At 38.7% G+C, this 18,582-nt stretch overlaps 1 protein-coding gene across 8 annotated transcripts in view; it reads right to left on the reverse strand.

Annotated features, from left to right (window-relative positions):
- Nucleotides 1–18,582, reverse strand: part of PTPN13 (protein tyrosine phosphatase non-receptor type 13) — a 146,742-nt gene that overhangs the window by 115,262 nt on the left and 12,898 nt on the right. For all 8 annotated transcript variants that reach the window (XM_034771548.1, XM_034771553.1, XM_034771554.1 and 5 more), the window contains exon 2: nt 10,613–10,782. In XM_034771548.1, coding sequence (XP_034627439.1) covers nt 10,613–10,782 — 170 coding nt within the window. The remainder of the gene's footprint in view (nt 1–10,612; nt 10,783–18,582) is intronic.

The raw sequence follows: 18,582 nt of genomic DNA on the forward strand, positions 1-18,582 counted from the left end.
GTCCCAGCACAACAAATCATCCTAATGGGCGCCACTGGCCTCGCTGTAATATAAATAAATAATAATAGAAAAAAGTAGCAAATAATAATGAATCTGGATTGTTTATATATATAATGTGGTAATGACACACTTTGTACTGGACAAATCAACTATTGTACGGTGAACGTGTGTTAGTAACTACTGTATAATTTAAAGCAAGAAGTGCATTACATAATTTTGGCAACAAGTTATAGGTGATTCAATCAATCCCATCTTCCCCCAACTAAAGAGAAAATACAGATTGCAGGGCAACTTGAAGCATTAGCTACATGCAGTTAGAATCACCATTAAGAAGTCAATATTTTATGTTTTTGAAATGTGTGTGTAAATTGGGAGAAAACTCTTCATGAACATAGCCAATAGACTCCATACAACAATGAAATGCAAACTGACTTTCACTGTTTTTCTGTCCATATATGCGAATTCAACACAGTTTTATAGTTACATATTTAGGAGGAAGATAGAATTGCTTTAAATGTATGTTTAAGACAAAGTTATGTATTTGTTCAGCACTGACCAGATACCTGACTTGGTAAAAGGCACAGATATCAAGACAATCTCTCTGCCCCGGACAGTTTATAATCTACCAGGGCCGGCTCCAGGCACCAGCCGACCAAGCAGGTGCTTGGGGCGGCACCTGGAGGGGGTGACGCTCCGGCCGGTCGGGGAGAGTGGGGCCCCGGCCGGGCTTGCCGCCCTCCCCCCGGCGCTCCGGCCGGTCAGGGAGAGCGGGGCCCCGGATGGGCTCAGCGCCCTCCCCTGCCGCGCTCCCCGCCGGGGGCCAAGGGCGGCCGGAGGCTTTTTTGCCTGGGGTGGCAAAAAAGCCAGAGCCGGCCCTGCAAGAGACAATATCTAGAGCGATCTACAATCTACAGAGAAGATGCTGTGGGAGACAACGGCGAGAGCTATCATAGTTAATATTTATTATTAGTCTAGTTTTTATGAAAAATAATATGATAGTGTCAAATGGCAGCCCTGCCCGGGGACACCCTCCTGATCTAGGTTGTGGCACAACAAGTGTCCCCTCTCAGGTAACCCAAGAACTCCACTTCAGGCTCCCTTGCTTCAATAATACCCTTCTGTGGGGCCAGTTTATTATAAAAAACATCGTACAATTCAGTTCATAACAAAAGTCCTCCACACAGTCCCATCTATCATCCCAGTGCATATTATCCTCAAAACCCCATGATGTAACATCCCACATGCCAGCATCTTTTACCACACTCTAGGCTCCTCACCAGTCCTCATCTGTCCCTCTGCCAGGATGGCCACCCCAACTATTCCAACTGGAGTGTGGGCCCACTTTTCTCAGTGGTAACTCCGCACAAACTCTCTGCTGGGAAATCATCTTCACCAGGGAGCATCCCTCCCTCTCCCTGTTCCCTTAGGTCCAGCACTCTGGCCCTGGATATGTCAGTGGGCAAATTCCTCTGGTGCGCTCTGGCCTTCAGAGCTCTCCGCCCCTTGGCTACATCTCTCCAGCTTAGAAGTAAGCGGGCAACTCCCACTGCTGCTGTCTGGCCCTGGCTCTTTGGCTTTGGGATGTCAGGCGGCAAACCCTTCTTTGCTGCTCTGTTGCCTTCTGTCTTCCCCGAGGAACAACCTACAGATTCCTTCCAGGACCCTCCATAGCCCCCGGTAGCTCTCAGCTGCCTCTTTCCTGACGAACTCACCAGGTCCCTCTGTCTCATGGGGGTCTCTGCCCCTCAGATTCTCTCTATCCTTTATTGCCTCAGGTGTTGCCCTGCCCTCTTAACTGGCCAGATTGGGAACACTTGTTCTGGTACAGGGGAGCTGGAACTACTTCATGTACAGGGCTGGCCAGCCAGCCACCCTGTGATATACAGTTGTATTTACAAATTTACACAATAAATATGGACATTGATATTAAAAAAGGCTTTTTGAATTGCAAAATCAACATTAAAGTGCAGACTATACATGAAGCTCTTGCTTCATCTAAATAAAAGTATTATGCCAAGTGGCTTGTGACCTGAATAGTAAGTGAGAGTGAAACCGGCAGCCTCCTTCATTGCATTGCCAAGTATCAGTCCTGTATATAAATTCTAAACAACAAAAAATTAAAGAGTGCTTCAGCAGCCTTTTTCAAATATCTCGTTAAGTGCTCTTATGTATGGTTTTCAGCCATCCTAAATTTAAGAAGTGTAATATATTTTGTGCTAAAGAAAAGCAGAGGTAAATATTCAGTACTATGTTTCAGACATGTGAACCAATGGTCCCATTGTTAACAAAACCACCTACATATTCATGCTACCATTGATGTCAGTCAAAAATAATTAGTAGCCCATTGTCAGCTAGATAGGACTCAAACAGATAAATATGGTGTGCATTTTAATTTAAAAGATCACCCTTCTTCCTTTGCATTTCTTCAAATTCTCAATTCTTTTCCTGATGATTTTCAGTGAGTGTATTAATTTTTAAAAATGTATAATCTCAAGTTTCCAATTTGTGGTTTAATTAAAACATACATATGAAATATTTTCAGTTTTCCATTACAAAACAGATGCAATATTCTCCTTTTATTTAATCCCTCCAAGTCAAGGCATGGTAACGTCAGCTGTTTAGGATCAACATATTCCCCATTCTGTTTTCTATTTATTTTTATTATCTATTTTCCACATAACATTTGAAAATAGGAGGCATCCAGAAGAGCACTTGAGTCCTAAGCTTCCTCCAGTTATCACAAAGAGGTTTGTCTCCCAACACACATGGTGTATGAGTCATGCAGAGCACCGCGCCAAGGGCTGCATTGATACGAGATTGTGATAGAATTAATATAGCTGACATATGGTTATATTCACCATGAGAGTTCAGTTCAACAAGCTGATGAATAGTAAAACTTACGCCTGAGGTATACGTGGGAGGCGGGATTATGCAAATACAAAATATTTTTCTTGGAATTTTTCTGTAAATTACTTTATATATTATAAACAAAGCTGGAGTACATGCCATGGAGGAATTCGTGGTAATGGTGTGCCTAAGGAGAAGACAACGGGCCAAATTTTGCCTAATGTTACATCCACACAAACTTTTCTGATTTCGAGATCTCATGAATTACACTGGTGTTGTAGAGGTGCAATTGAGGGCACAATTTGGGTTGATACCCATTAGATAACAGTTTACGGACCAATCCTGAAACCACGTACTATCAACTGCAGACTTTTTTTTTCTTCTTTTAATTCATCATGACCAATGGAACTACATCAAGTAGCAAGCAGCTGCAGTATCAGGGCCATAGCTTAATCTGGGAGAACTGGAATATTCAGTCCCCCAAAGTCTCAGCTTGGTTGTAACAGGGACCTTTGTACAGGTGAATGCCAACAATAAGCATGAACTCAGCTCAACTTCTTTTGCATTGTTAAAAAGACAAAAGTTATTCATGGTATATGTCACTTTGGAAAGGGGGTATTTAATTGTTTAAGAAAGCACATGTCATACTCATGGTATTAACAAGTGCTAAAGGGCTTTACACAGAAAATCAGACAATGACCAAGTAACCCATCTAGTTTTTGAGACGTCAGGAGGAGATTAATTTCAAGCAGTAAAAAATCAGGTGAAACAATGCAATAGGAATTTGTTTTTTTGGTGGGGGAGAGGGGTTATTTAACATTTTACACAGAGGATTAACATTTTCAGGGTGTGTGTATGTGTGTGTGTGTGTGTTAAATTTACTCAGAAACTGATTGCTTCTCCAAGGAACTAAAAAAAAAAATCAAAATAAAATCTAACCCAAATGAGTTGGCATTCATCATTATTTGCATCTTCAATATATTTTCCACCATGTTGTTTTGTGAAGGGAATCCAATAATATTTAAACATGGAACTAACCTGACTTTTTTTTGTTATGGTGGTTGTGAATGTGCAGTGGAAAAATTAAAGACTTATTTGCAAACTGGCTTCCAATTGCATGTGGTTTGGACCACAAACCAAACTAAGATGGCTACCCTCATGACATAGGGTTTTTTTTTTTGTTAGTCTGTTTTGTAATTTATTGGTTTTTTTACCTTTAACCCTATATCTGAAATTTGGATTATAAGGGAATTGTTAGACGTCACTGTTTGACAGCTTTAACCATAAAAATAAGCTTTATTTCCTAAATACAGATCCCTCAATTGCAGGCAGGACATATTTAGCAATGTTTCACACATGCATCAGAACCTCTTTTCATTGAGAAAATGATGGCCACTGAACTAAGTCTTCCTTGTTCTGTGGAAAGACTGCTATTGGCTTTACCTTCCAATTGGACAGTCAAAGTCAGGTATCAGGGACTCTCAGTTTAATGAATGTGCTTGTCATTGATTCAGTCATCTACAAGTAAATGAACTCTCCAAATACTGAGATGGTACTTCTCATATTCAGCTTATTACCAAGACCTTCTACTGAAAGATTAGAGAACGTTACCAATTTGTGCCATAGACACACCATAGCTATGCATGAAAAGGAAACTAGACAGTTGCAATACCATCAATCTTAAACAAATAAATACATACATGAATAAATCTGGCAACAGAGAATGAAGAGAAGAAAAAAATATACTTACCAAACCCAGGTATTATGGGTATAAAATAATATATGGGTATAAAAACACCAGTTTTTCTTTACTACACAACAACCTTATTAATTCTAGGTTAGCTAATATACAAACTTAACAGTATTCCCAAAACATCTGAGAGTCTCATGCCTTTTCCCAGCAAAGCTTTTATTACAGAGCATTGTAAGGAGGTCCCTATATTAAGACTTATTTTTACAAAATGTACTGCATCTCTACTACACAGTGAAGAACTATTTTTCAAAATAAGTGAACAAAGCACATTTTGGTGTGGTGCTCCATTGTATGCTTAATTTGCAATCAGTTTGTGTGAATTGCTGAGGTTCTTCTGAATGTAGTATTTCACAAACTATTACAACAGCACTATAGAATATAAACAAAACTGCATAAGCTACATATATATGAAGCAATCTTTTACATATAAAAATGCTTGTAACGAATAAAATGAATTGCACTTACTCATATTTGTTACAATTTGATTTTAAAAACAGTTATATTAGTTTCATGTTGGTATTTTACATTTCTTCAGTTGAATATTATATACTGTTCTCTAATTGTTCATTATGGTTTGACAGACGAATGTCATGCCAAATATTTTTTTGGGAAAAAAATCCCATACCATAGACTCATAGACTTTAAGGTCAGAAGGGACCATTATGATCATCTGGTCTGACCTCCCGCATGATGCAGGCCACAAAGCCATCCCTACCCTTTCCCTTGACTCTGCTGTTGAAGTCCCCAAATCCTGTGGTTTAGAGACTTCAATTAGCAGAGAATCCTCCAGCTAGTGATCCCTGCCCCATGCTGCGGAGCAAGGCGAAAAACCTCCAGGGCCTCTGCCAATCTACCCTGGAGGAAAATTCCTTCACGACCCCAAATATGGCGACCCCAAGGCTAGGCTAACTGTTTATTTGATCATCATGGTTGAGACTTGTGCATTATGTCATGTCAAACTCCATTCATATGAGATAATGTCAAATACATTAAAACTAGATAAATGCATCTATTTTAAAAGTTGTGCCGATAATAAGATTAAGAATGAAGCTAAGCATGCGTTCTTATATAAATGTGTGTGTTATGTATGCACACTGTACTATTTAGGACAAATTATATCAAGGTAAAGTTGAAATATGAACTTCAATAAGAGTTGCAAGTACTCTGCACCTCCAAAAAATTAAGATACTTATTTAAATGTTTTTTGGTAATCCTGATTTTTGGCTTTTATGATTTATATTAAAATATTTTGAACAGTTTTCACAAGAAATAAGTAACACTAAATTTGTATCACAAATTTATTATTTGTGGAATGATTTGCAAATGTATATTTCAAATAAGCCTACAATTACAAAATCAGTTTTTTTTGTTCAATTTAACAGACTAAGGCATTCATTGTTTGACTAGCACTTTGGATGATGATATTTATTGTTGAATACATAATTTCTTTGGTTTAAAAGAAATGAAGTCATGACCCAAATACTAATGCAACCCTGTCATTGTGTTTTAAGAGGTCATTACAAACAGGAATTTGTTTTGGTTTCCGTAAAATTCTGACATGAACCAATTTCAGAACAAGAACTGAAAATAAAACAAAGATTTCCACTCAGAAACTAGTTTGGTAAACTGCAGTAAAATACACTGAATGAAGATTGAAGCTTAAAATTGAAAGCCAGATGAAATTAGCACGTATACAACATAATCTAAGAAATGCCAAGTAAATAAATTTGAGAAGGATTTTGGAATGAATACAGGGGATGAAGGGCAGATGCAGACAAAGATGCAGGCTGCGTCAGCATTAGCAAAAGAAATTTCACTTAACTCTGAAAGACAATACACATACAGAAACTGAAATATTTCTGAAGGAATGCTATCCAACACAGACTGACTTTTCCTTCAAAAAAACATCTGCCTCATAAAGCCTTAATCTACAATACAATAAGCTACATTTGAATGATTTCAGAGTTCAGTAACCTAAAACAATAAAGTTGTACATGAAGCCTATCTGCTCATTATGATATATGCAAGTTCATCACATGCTTTTTCTCCTATTACATTCTAAATTTTATACACACACTTTAAAAATTCACTCTATTCAACCAGCTGCATTTTTAAATTAAAATAAGCTAACATAACTGCAAGACTATATTCCTGATACCTTTTGGTGCCAGAAGCTGCAGATAAATGAAATTCTATGGCCTAATTCTGGTAGACACTAAAAATAGATGTAAGTAGCACAGTCCCCCCACAAAACCAAGTAAAAAAGTACTGTTAATATACACCTTTAACAGCTGTTAAAAAGCTCCATGCACGCACATCTGCCATGTAGTAGGAAGGAATTAATTGAACTGAAGCTGCATGAACCACAGCTTGGCCAGGCAAGTTTCAGATACATACATATATGGTAAGTAGACATATGGATCAGGCCCCTAATGCAATGGCTGTATCTTGTTAAACTCATACATAGGGCCCTACTAAATTCACGATCCATTTTGGTCAATTTCACGGCCATGGGATTTTAAAAATAATAAATTTCATTATTTCAGCTATTTAAATCTGAAATTTCAGTGTTGTAATTGTAGGGGTCCTGACCCAAAAACAAGTTTTGTGTGTGTGTGTGTGTGTGTGTGTGTGTGTGTGTAAGGGTGTTTGCAAGGTTATTTTGTGTGGGGGGGGAGGGTTGTGGTACTGCTACCCTTACTTCTGCGCTGCTGCTGGTGGCGGCAATGCCTTCAGAGATGGGCAGCTGGAGAGCGGCGGCTGCTGGCTGCGATCCCAGCTCTGAAGGCCGAGCCGCTGCCAACAGCTGCGCAGAAGAAAGGATGGCATGGTATGGTATTGCCACCCTTACTTCTGCGCTGCTGCCTGCAGAGCTCGGCCCTCAGTCAGCAGCCACCACTCTCCGACTGCCCAGCTCTGAAGGCAGTAGTGCAGAAGTAAGAGTGGCATGGTATGGTATTGTCACCCTTACTTCTGCATTGCTGTGGGTGAGGCACTGCCTTTAGAGCTGGGCGCCCAGCCAACAGCCGCCGCTCTCCAGCCACCCAGCTCTGAAGGCAGTGCAGAAGTAAGGGTGGCAATACCGCAACATCCCTAAAAATAACCTTGCAACCCCTCTGAAATTCCTTTTTGGGTCAGGACCCCCAATTTGAAAAATGCTGGTCTCCCCAGTGAAATCTGTATAGTATAGGGTAAAAGCACACAAAAGAGCAGATTTCATGGTCTGTGATACATTTTTCATGGCCATGAATTTTGTAAGGCCCTATTCATACACCACTCCTTTGTTGGAGGCCCAGCAGAATGGCCTCTTCTCAAGTTGACTGGGGAACTAGAACCTAGAAACCCAATTTTCTTCAAATTCCACTGCATCATTTCAGTTTGATGCAATGGTGGTTCGATTTTGGGGTTTTTTTTTCCTGCCACATGTGTATGTGCAAAGTTAGCTAGAATTCAACCCAAAATTAGATGTATTCAACTCCAGTAAAAAACTTCAACACAACACTAAAACCAAATACCACAAGCTAAAGGATATAAACCAAGTTAAACCAACTGTATGAGTAATCTCCTTACACAAACCAAGGCATATATATGTCAACATGCAATAATTTCCCAAGGAAATATGAATTCAGGCTCTTGCAGAGGTAAAGAGTTACAACTGTACTACCACCATCTTCCAGAAAATTATGTTACCAGATGTCATATAATAGCAAAATGTACATTTTCATAAGCAAGGGCCACAATCTGAGAGAATTAATCAGAGCGGCATACGGGGACAAAGGCCATAATTTGGTCACCAACGATGAATGAGTTCAAGTGCAAGAGAAACATGCCACATCAGTCCCCATCAGTTTTCACTTCTTTCTATGCAACAAAGAAACACAGGGCCTCTGGTTTGCAACATAGAGTTTTCTTCTTCTATTTTTAAAAAAGAAAAAAAAAAACTATTGCCATCAAATAATCCTAGTGTTAAATTAAGAATGCACCCAACTTTGAAGTAAGAGATTTCACCTAGATACAGTTTAGCTGCTTAAGGAATTTACTGATTATTTTCCTGGTGCTTTTGATAAGAGAATTCTTAAGCCAAATTCAGAGCTAGTACAAAGTGGCACAGCTCCACTGACTTCAACAGAATTGCACCTGCTCATTCAAGTTATACATTTTAGTAAATATTTCTAACTACACGGTGCTTCATAGTACCACTATCACAAAGTTTGGAATTATCCCTCCTATCCGTCAGTTCCGGATTCTGCAGTCCCTATTCTGGCAAAACTTCCACTGACTTCAGTACTACCGTTACTTGTGTAAGGATTTCTGTCTCTTGACCCTGAACAGTTAACACACTCATATATATATATCCATCTTACAATAGATAGACTTGACTGTGTTGCAAGGCAAGAGGCCTGAAGCTAAGTGCTTTCAACCACTGAAGAAAGATATAGAAGCAAAATACATTTCTTGGAGGGCATCCTTTAGACTCCATATTCAGTTGATATGGTTCTAGAGAAACTGACAATTTAACAAGTTTTCAGAAAAAAAAAAGTTCAAGTGTAGCTAGTCCTTGCCTGTGTAATAGCAATAGTGCCAGTACTAATCTCCTTCAGAACAAAGCCATGCAACTGCTGCTCCAGGAGCAGTCCTGCCAAGCCATATAACAGCTTTCAAACATACAGCTATTTTGGCTGTAGTCCTTTGTCATGGAGGCTCCTGGTCCTGAGGGGTTCAGCACCCCCTGTGCCTGTGACAAGCTCCACTAAGGAGAGGGATCCACCTGGGGATTAACTGATTAAGTAGCGGGGCGGCAGTTAATTAGATGAAGAACACCCAGTCTAATAAAGGTTTCCGAGTGCTCAGTCAGGAAGCCTCAGAACAGGTAGAGGAAGTTCTCAGAGAGCTCACCAGAACAGAACAGAGAGAGGAAGTTCTCGCTCTCTCAGAACAGAGAGAGGAAGTTCCCAGAGAAGTTCTCAGAGAGCTCGCCAGAAAAAATGGGGACCTAGGAAAGGGCAGGGTAGCAAGGCAATGAATGGCAAAGCCCTAGGAAAGCCCAATCCCAGTGAAGGGACCATACACACAGCAGCAAGAGGTCCAGGTCTTTGGGGAATTACACACCACTCCAGAAACAAGCTGCTGTAGTTTTCCCTCTGGAGGGGCCCCAAGTCCAGAGAAGGAGCCATTCTTGAACCCTGAAGGGGCACCATTCACGATATACAAGCCTCGCAGAATTGACTGATTACCTCAGTTTCCCCCATGGGCTATGTCATATCTGACCACAGCGGTCACATCAGGGTGACTCCCACACTATTATACCCTGCAACATCCCCTTAAATAACGGTTGAAGAGTTCAGGATTATGAAGACCAGTCAAATGAAAGAGGTGGGACTATAACCCCATCCTCTCCTCATTCCCAGCCCTTTCCATATTCTGCTAGGCTGATGGGGTATTTTGCTGAAGAAAGCCCTAAAGCTGAAAAAAAAAGGGCTAATTGGGAGCCATTTGGAAGACTAGTCAGTTAACTATGCAGATACAACTTTGATTTATGTTCAAGCTCACCCTTACTTAGGTGAGCACCCTATCTTGGGGGGGTGGGGGGTGGACGTGACTCTGTTATGCTATTTCCAAAAGAGCAACTGCTCAGTATGTAACCTTCTGCACAAGACAATCCACCTTGAGAATCTAATCCCAACCTTCAGGGCCCATTTCACCTGTACAAAAGAAAAGTAGTTTGCTTTAGACTTCAAGAAATGTGGGGGGAACAAATGTCCCACTATTTAAAAAAAGTAAAGGCACATGCATGTTCACAGACACAACCCCAGCTTTTTGGGCAAAGACAAAGTACCTGTATAAAAAATATACTCAGCCCAAAAGGTGAATATTCTGCAAAGCCAGGACAGTTTGAAGCCATTCTGCAATCTTAGTTGTAGGGTGCTACATAAATAAAAGAAAGTTTCTACCAAATCAGTTATAATACTGTTTCATAGAGACTAACATTTTATAGGAAAGAAGGTAATGTACCTTTTCAACATCTGAAAGAGATGACAGTGACTGGTTCTGCAGAACCTCTGGTGCCGTGAATGCTCGCAGGTCCTGGTTGGAAACATTTTCATCTGTAAATGACACACTCCCAGATGGAAGCAACAGCAAAGACCATGGAGAAATGATGAAGCCCAGGTCAGTAGGATCAGCTATATTTGAAAGAACAAACAAAACAATTGAAAGGCAGCTGCTACCAAATAAAAGGACTCCACATACATCCATTTAAGTGTTCATCTGACAAAGAGAAAGTTGGGAAATGAAGTGGATGATCTATGAGTCTTTTTAATTTGTAACTTCTATTACCACAAAAGTTAAACTAGCTTTCATCACAAAAAGTTCATGGGAGATAAGCAGCAAAGACCTTTCGGACAATTTCATTATTTGACTTTGAAAACACTGACGATATTTATCTGGAATACTTAAACAAAAGATCTACCAAAAAAATGCATCTTCCTTCCTGTTTTATATTTTTAAATATGATTGAGAAGACAAAGAAATAGACTGAAATAAAATTGTTACATCTGATTGCTAATGCTATTTAAATACAATGCTCAAGACAAGAAGAGTGAATTATTAAGCCTCTCTCTCCCATCCACTTGTTTTCCATAATTTCCCTCTACTTTACTTAAATGTAATCAATATTATTTTTAATGTTTGCTATTTATATTAACATTCAACATCTGAGAAGATAAGCATTATTCCCATTTTGCAGATGGGGGAATCTAAGGCACTGAGGTTAAATGAGAATGACTTTATCCTAAAGGTCAGAAACAGTATTGTTGTTATAGCCAGGATCAGTACTCTTACTCCCATGCTACCTTTCATGGCCTTTGTTTTAATGATCCAGACTGACGATAAACGTTTGAACATGCCAATATTTTCTGATTTATTTATTGTTTGTCATAAAACAACAAGCATCACAGGGGATTGTTTTTCTGACCAGATGTAGGAGGATAAGAATGTAGCAGAGACTAGAGCAGAATAAGAAAGTAGATTAAACTAAAACACATTTAAAAAATATAAATAGCACAATCTCATGCAACACATCTTACATATACATGAGAATACATTAGCCAAAAGAAATTATCCTTAACTATCCAGTTCGCAAGGGACATGAAGTTTCACATACTATATGTCAAGATTTTATTAGTTAACATTTACTTACAACAGTTGAGCCGATGAGCCTTCTCTAAGAAGAGGCTAATGTTACAAGGTTATCATACTTCAATGTATAGTTAAATTTTAAATATAGTAAATATGCACGGACCTTATTAAAACCTTTTCAGGGTGAACTGTTTGATATTATTAATTCATTCAAAAATGTAAGTTAACATTAACCTATATTTTAGGTTACTAGGGACTAGATGCCTGCTCTCTTTTCCTCCAATTTTGCTTGATGACCACAATGGCTATCAATGTTTTTTCTTTAAATAATCACTAGAGTAATGTCTATCAATTTGCTGTCATTTCTGTATTATTACTCATACCCTCAAAGTAAAACAGAATCCTCCAAATGATTAAAGATTTCCCCCTTCAGGATGTCTTTTTGTTTTTAAAATGGAGCTGCTCACTGAAGTTATTTGATTGCTTCCTGTTGGGTGCTCACTATCAAGACTAATTCCTATAGTAAGACTGAAGTTAATTGGGGTAGCAGTGGAATGTGCAAAGAAGGAATCTGCATTCAACCTAAGAGCATCCATTCAATCTGTGTGAATAATATTGTCAGAGAGAAACACAAACACTGATATCTTGAAGCCTACAGTTTTAAGAGAGGAAACCTCCTACACCAGGAACTTGCGATTCTAGCAACTGGGTACTTAAAGCTCTCTTGATAAAATCTGATTAAAATTCTGACCACTAACCTGCAAAGAGGCTTTCAATCCATAAAACACACCTTGAAAATAAAAGTGGGCAAAGAAAAAGCAACTGTTCTCATAGGTCTAAAAGATTGTAATGACGGCTGTATGAAAGTCAGAACACCACAATTCAAGTACATACAAATTGCAGTGTAACAAAGATTTAACATAGTGTTGTAATAACTGTTAGAAAAAATATTATTGTCATTCTAGGGAGAGAGGCAATAGTTCCATTTCCTCCTAACTGCTGTTTTCTAGGCTGTCCAATAATCCTGTAATTTACTGTAATTCCAATCTCCCAGGAGATTTACTGAGTATGTATAGAATAGATATCAGAAATAAACAGAACCACCAAACAAATCCTTCAAGTTCCAAGGCTTCACTCCTGCCAGCACCCTGACCAAGTAGAGATAATGCATCTGGTTCTAACTTCAGACATTTAACAAAAGAAAAACATGCCTCAGAAATATAGGTCTAATTTTCTAGATCAATGGCCAGAACTCCCAATTTATAGATATCAGAGAAACTGTCCACTCCTATCTGTATGTAGCAAAAAGCTATTAAAGGCCATTCAATGTGTATTGTGGGGATTAACCTTTGGTAATTTTTTGGGTTTCAAATAAGAGCTTATTGTCCCTATTGGCTTGGAAATGGAAAGTTTCACTTCATAAATTAAGAACACTTATGGCAACAGGAACACAGCAAATATTCATGAATAGGAAGGATCCTATGGACTTTACTTAAAGTAATGATGATTACATGTTTAGAGACTCAAAACTATACTATAAACAACCAAATATTCTATTACACCTTTCACTTTCAAGTATCTACTCACTGTGGCCTAATTAAGACTGAGTGTGTTTCAGCATTTGTCATGAAACTGAGAAGATTACACTTTCAACACTCAGGGTATAGCTACACATAGGGCCGGCTCCAGGCACCAGCAAAGGAAGCAGGTGCTTGGGGCGGCCAACGGAAAGTGGCGGTACGTCTGGGTCTTTGGCGGCAATTCAGCGGCGGGCCCCTCAGTCCCTGTCGAATTGCCGAAGAAAGAAGCAGTGCGGTAGAGCTGTCGCCGAAGTGCCGCCGATCGCGGCTTTATGTTTTATTTATTTTATTTTTTTCTGCTTCGCCGCTTAGGGCGGCAAAAAAGCTGGAGCCGGCCTTGGCTACACAGCAGAAGCTGTACACAGGTTAGCTACCTGAGTTACCCAGGCCAGCTGGATTTAAGCTAACAATAGCAGCAAAACCACTCTAGTACAGGCTTCAGAGCTGGTTAGTGAGCTTACCCAGTGTGTCCGTGCTGGTCTTGTACTACCTGTGCTTAAGCCATGCTTTACTGTCTTCAGTGCTACTGTTACCCACATGAGCTGGATTCAAACTAGCTTGGGTAGGCTAATCCATGCACAGCTTTTGCTGTGCAGACAAACCCTGAGACACTGAGATTTTGATTCACAGTTACAGCCAATAGGACTGGAATTCTATTCTGTTGCTCGATTCTTTGTGAGGCATAATGGGATATCTACCTGTAACTAATTCTTATGCACAGCTGCTCTACATTTTTATTTAAGTAATTCATCATTACACTAGAAGATACATTTTACTGTTTTAATTCTCACTGTCACATTTTAAATTCATAACAAATTTAAAATTTTAAAATTTACACCAATGACGATGAGAGTGAACTTAAAGGGGAGAATTATAAAGGATTAATCGAGAGTGGCATCCTAATTTTAAAACTGTTTCTTGAACCTTATCTGCAAGCTTCAAGAGGAAAATGGGAAGGGAAAAAAAATACTCAGGGTTCACACTTGTAGAGCTTGTTTCCTCTATTCTCCTGCTTTCATATTATAAGAGAAAGACCTGAACACACTTTCTTCAGGAAGTAAATGGTAAATGGAGAATATCATCTTTGGTTACGTTAGGGAAGCGGATTTTAACCCACAAACAGCACTTCAGCAGCTTCCCATTGAAATGGTATTGGCATTTTATGAATCATAAAAACAATAGTAGTTGATGCACTTTTTTTTTTAAGGGCTGTCAGGTGATTAAAAAAATTGTGATTAAAAAAATAATCACGATTAATGACACGATTAATCGCACTGTTAAAAATAATAGAATATCATTTATTTAAATATTTTTGGATGTTTTCTACATTTCCAAATATATTGATTTCAATTATAACACAGAATACAAAGTGTACAGTATTCACTTTATTTTTTTTTATTACAAATATTTGCACTGTAAAAAACAAAAAAATATTCTTTTTCAATTCACCTAATACAAGTACTGTAAGGCAACCTCTCTTTATCATGAAAGTTGAACTTACAAACGAAGAATTATGTACAAAAAACCCCTGCATTCAAAAACAAATCAATGTAAAACTTTAGAGCCTACAAGTCCACTCGGTCCTACTTCTTGTTCAGCCAATTGCTCACACAAACAAGTTTCTTTACATTTGCAGGAGATAATGCTGCCCACTTCTTGTTTACAGTGTCACCTGAAAGTGAGAACAGGCATTCGCATGGCACTGTTGTAACTGGCGTTGCAAAATATTTAGTGCCAGATGCACTAAAGATTCATATGTCCCTTCATGTTTCAACCACCATTCCAGAGGACATGCATACATGCTGATGATGGGTTCTGCTTGATAATGATACAAATCAGTGCGGACTGATGCATGTTCATTTTCATCATCTGAGTCAGATACCACCTGCAGAAGATTGATTTTCATTTCTGGTGGTTCAGGTTCTGTAGTTTCCACATGGGTATGTTGGTCTTTTAAGACTTTTGGAAACATGCTCCACAGCTTGACCGTCTCAGATTTTGGAAGGCACTTCAGAGTCTTAAATCTTGGGTCAAGTGCGGTAGCTATTTTTAGAAATCTCACATTGGTACCTTCTTTGCGTTTTGTCAAATCTGCAGTGAAAGTGTTCTTAAAACGAACAACATGTGCTGGGTCGTCATCTGAGACTGCTATAACATGAAATATATGGCAGAATGTGGGTAAAACAGAGCAGGAGACATACAAATCTCCCCCAAGGAGTTCAGTCACTAATTTAACACATTTTTTTTTAAGCGAGCATCATCAGCATAGAAGCATGTCCTCTGGAATGGTGGCCGAAGCATGAAAGGGCATACGAATGTTTAGCAGATCTGGCACGTAAATACCTTGCAATGCCGGCTACAAAAGTGCCATGCGAATGCTTGTTCTCACTTTCTGGTGACATTGTAAATAAGAAGAGGGCAGCATTATCTCCTGTAAATGTAAACAAACTTGTTTCTCTTAGCGTGGCTGAACAAGAAGTAGGACTGAGTAGACTTGTAGGCTCAAGTTTTATATTGTTATTTTTGAGTTCAGTTATGTAACCAAAAAAAAAAAAAATCTACATTTGTAAATTGCACTTTCACAATAAAAGGAACAGGAGTACTTGCGGCACTTTAGAGACTAACAAATTTATTTGAGCATAAGCTTTCGTAGGCTACAGCCCATGCCGAAGAAGTGGGCTGTAGCGCACGAAAGCTTATGCTCAAATAAATTTGTTAGTCTCTCAGATGCCACAAGTACTCCTGTTCTTTTTGCGGATACAGACTAACACGGCTGCTACTCTGAAACCTTTCACAATAAAGAGACTGCACTACAGTACTTGTATGAGGTGAATTGAAAAATACTATTTCTTTTGTTTATAATTTTTACAGTGCAAGTTAGCAATCACTAGAGTTTTGAAAAGCAATGAATCAAACTAACCTTACTGCCAGTTGAGACTGTCTTGCCACTAACGTGCCAATTAGTCAGTCACTCAGCTTTGAGGTCTTCCCCCTGTTTTGCTTTTTGTGTTGAGAATATTTTCACCTCAAGGCAACACCTATTTTAATACTGAAGAAAACTCCTCTTTGCTTTGTCTGGAAAGCAGTAGGGAAGGACAAAGAAACATACCTAGTATAGTGGCTCTCCAGGATGTGGCAAGAAGCCAACAAGAGCTTTTTTCAAAAAAATACCTTTTCTGTTCTTCACTTCAGACTTTAATTTGTTGACTTTGTGGAGAGATGACAACATTTATCCCCTGTGCTTTTGGTATTAGACTTACAGAAGGTTTCAGTGTAAAAGCTCCAATAAGTCTGAGTGAACCACTTTCATCGTATGGCATATATCAGGAGAGCAAAAATTGTGGTTCTATACATTAGTAATCAGTTGATGCTTCTTGGCTTGAGATATGAGAAACTTACTGGCCCTCTTTCATGTTTAAGATGGCAATGAAAGTCCTAAGGAAATGTGGTTTCCTGTAGGTGGATGGGACTGAACAATATAGGGAGAAAGAGACCAGTATTGAAGTGCTAAGTAGTTATGCCTGTTGCTGTTGTTTTGTGCTTTCCCAGTCTTGGGGTAAAGAAATTCTACTCAAAGGTCTGAAATGCTGTAACTTCATTGTTTTTGCCTGACATTCGTGTAATGGGACTGACTAATCCATCGACTGTAGATTGGTGTAAGCAAGACTGAAGAAAAACAAAATTTGTATGAGAAATATCTGAATAACTTGTGCAAGAGTTTAAAAGAAAATGAATTAAAGACACTGATATCACCTCAATTTGTGTCAAATGAAATTAAGGCCGCTCTTCTATAACATAGTCTGAAAAGTATCTCTAATGTGTATTTAACTGTTTGAAAGGATGTAATACATGCATTTTATCAAGCTGTAAAACAAATTATCAACTGAATTTCCATTTATTAAGCTGCATAAATAGTGATGTATATATGGGTGGGAAGAGAATTCCAAACCTACAGACTTCATGTATTGGGCCCTTTTCTGTAGCCTTTGACTGCAATGGACTTCCACTGAAATCAATTCCCTCCCCACATAAGATATCTTTCTATACTAGTGATTCCTGGTTGTAAACACACTTCATATTGGGAAACTGTCTAGCACCAATGAGTAATCGATTGATTTATTATTATTTTCATTAGAGTAGCAGAGGACTCCGCAAGATCAGGCCTCCAAGCCTCCACAAACTCAGAGTAAGAAACATTTTACTTTTATATATGCTTCTATTCACATAGCCTATTTAAAATCCACATTCCCATTCCAGTATTCAGAAAGCTCTCTCATTATCCAGAATTGCAGTCATAAACTTTGGAAGATAAAACAGGAGAGCTACCAAAAACCAAAACATAAACCAAAAACAAAATACCCTCCACTCTCCCCCCAAAAAAACAACCAAACAAAAAAACCACCAGCAAGAAGTTGAGGAGACACCACATTTGACCAAAATAACCAAAAGTCACTCCAATCAACTGAAAAGTAAATCTTAAAAAATCTATTTGGTCAGATCTTTCTTAGTTTAATTTTTACTGTATTAAGAGTCTTATCATGCTCCCTTCTTAAGCCAACTAGAAAACTCTAATTTACTGCAATGGCTGGAGGCTCAGGACCTAAATCAACAAACACAGAGATGGAAGAACTCTCTTCATTATCTTGAAATATGAAAAAGGTATGTTATGCTATATAATAAATTAAGGCAACTTTAGAAATAAAGTTTATTGCTGTCACTCTTCCAACACACACACTGCAGTTAATTACTGGATTTGGAAGACATTTTTTTTTATTCATAGTGAAACCGCAAAAAACAAATATTTTAAAGCAATGTTAAGGGTCTGGCTCAAACAAGTAAGGAAACTTAGAGTTATGCCTAGACTCCATCTATAAATTACCTTTCCGTACCACAAGGATTTTAACACAAACACACCCCAGGAGCTGAAAATAGAGATCAAAATTCATCTTCATTGTAACTCCAATAAAAGCAATGAATTAGGCCTGGAGTCAGAGAAAGTCCTATTTTTACAAGGGCTTGAAACATTTATTGGACATCTACTACTCCAAATATCAGAGGGGTAGCCGTGTTAGTCTGAATCTGTAAAAAGTAACAGAGAGTCCTGTGGCACCTTTAAGACTAACAGAAGTATAGGGAGCATAAGCTTTCGTGGGTAAGAACCTCACTTCTTCAGATGCAAGTGACTTGCATCTGAAGAAGTGAGGTTCTTACCCACGAAAGCTTATGCTCCCTATACTTCTGTTAGTCTTAAAGGTGCCACAGGAC

The sequence above is a fragment of the Trachemys scripta genome, chromosome 5 (assembly GCF_013100865.1).
Source record: "Trachemys scripta elegans isolate TJP31775 chromosome 5, CAS_Tse_1.0, whole genome shotgun sequence".
NCBI classification, from domain to species: Eukaryota; Metazoa; Chordata; order Testudines; family Emydidae; genus Trachemys; species Trachemys scripta.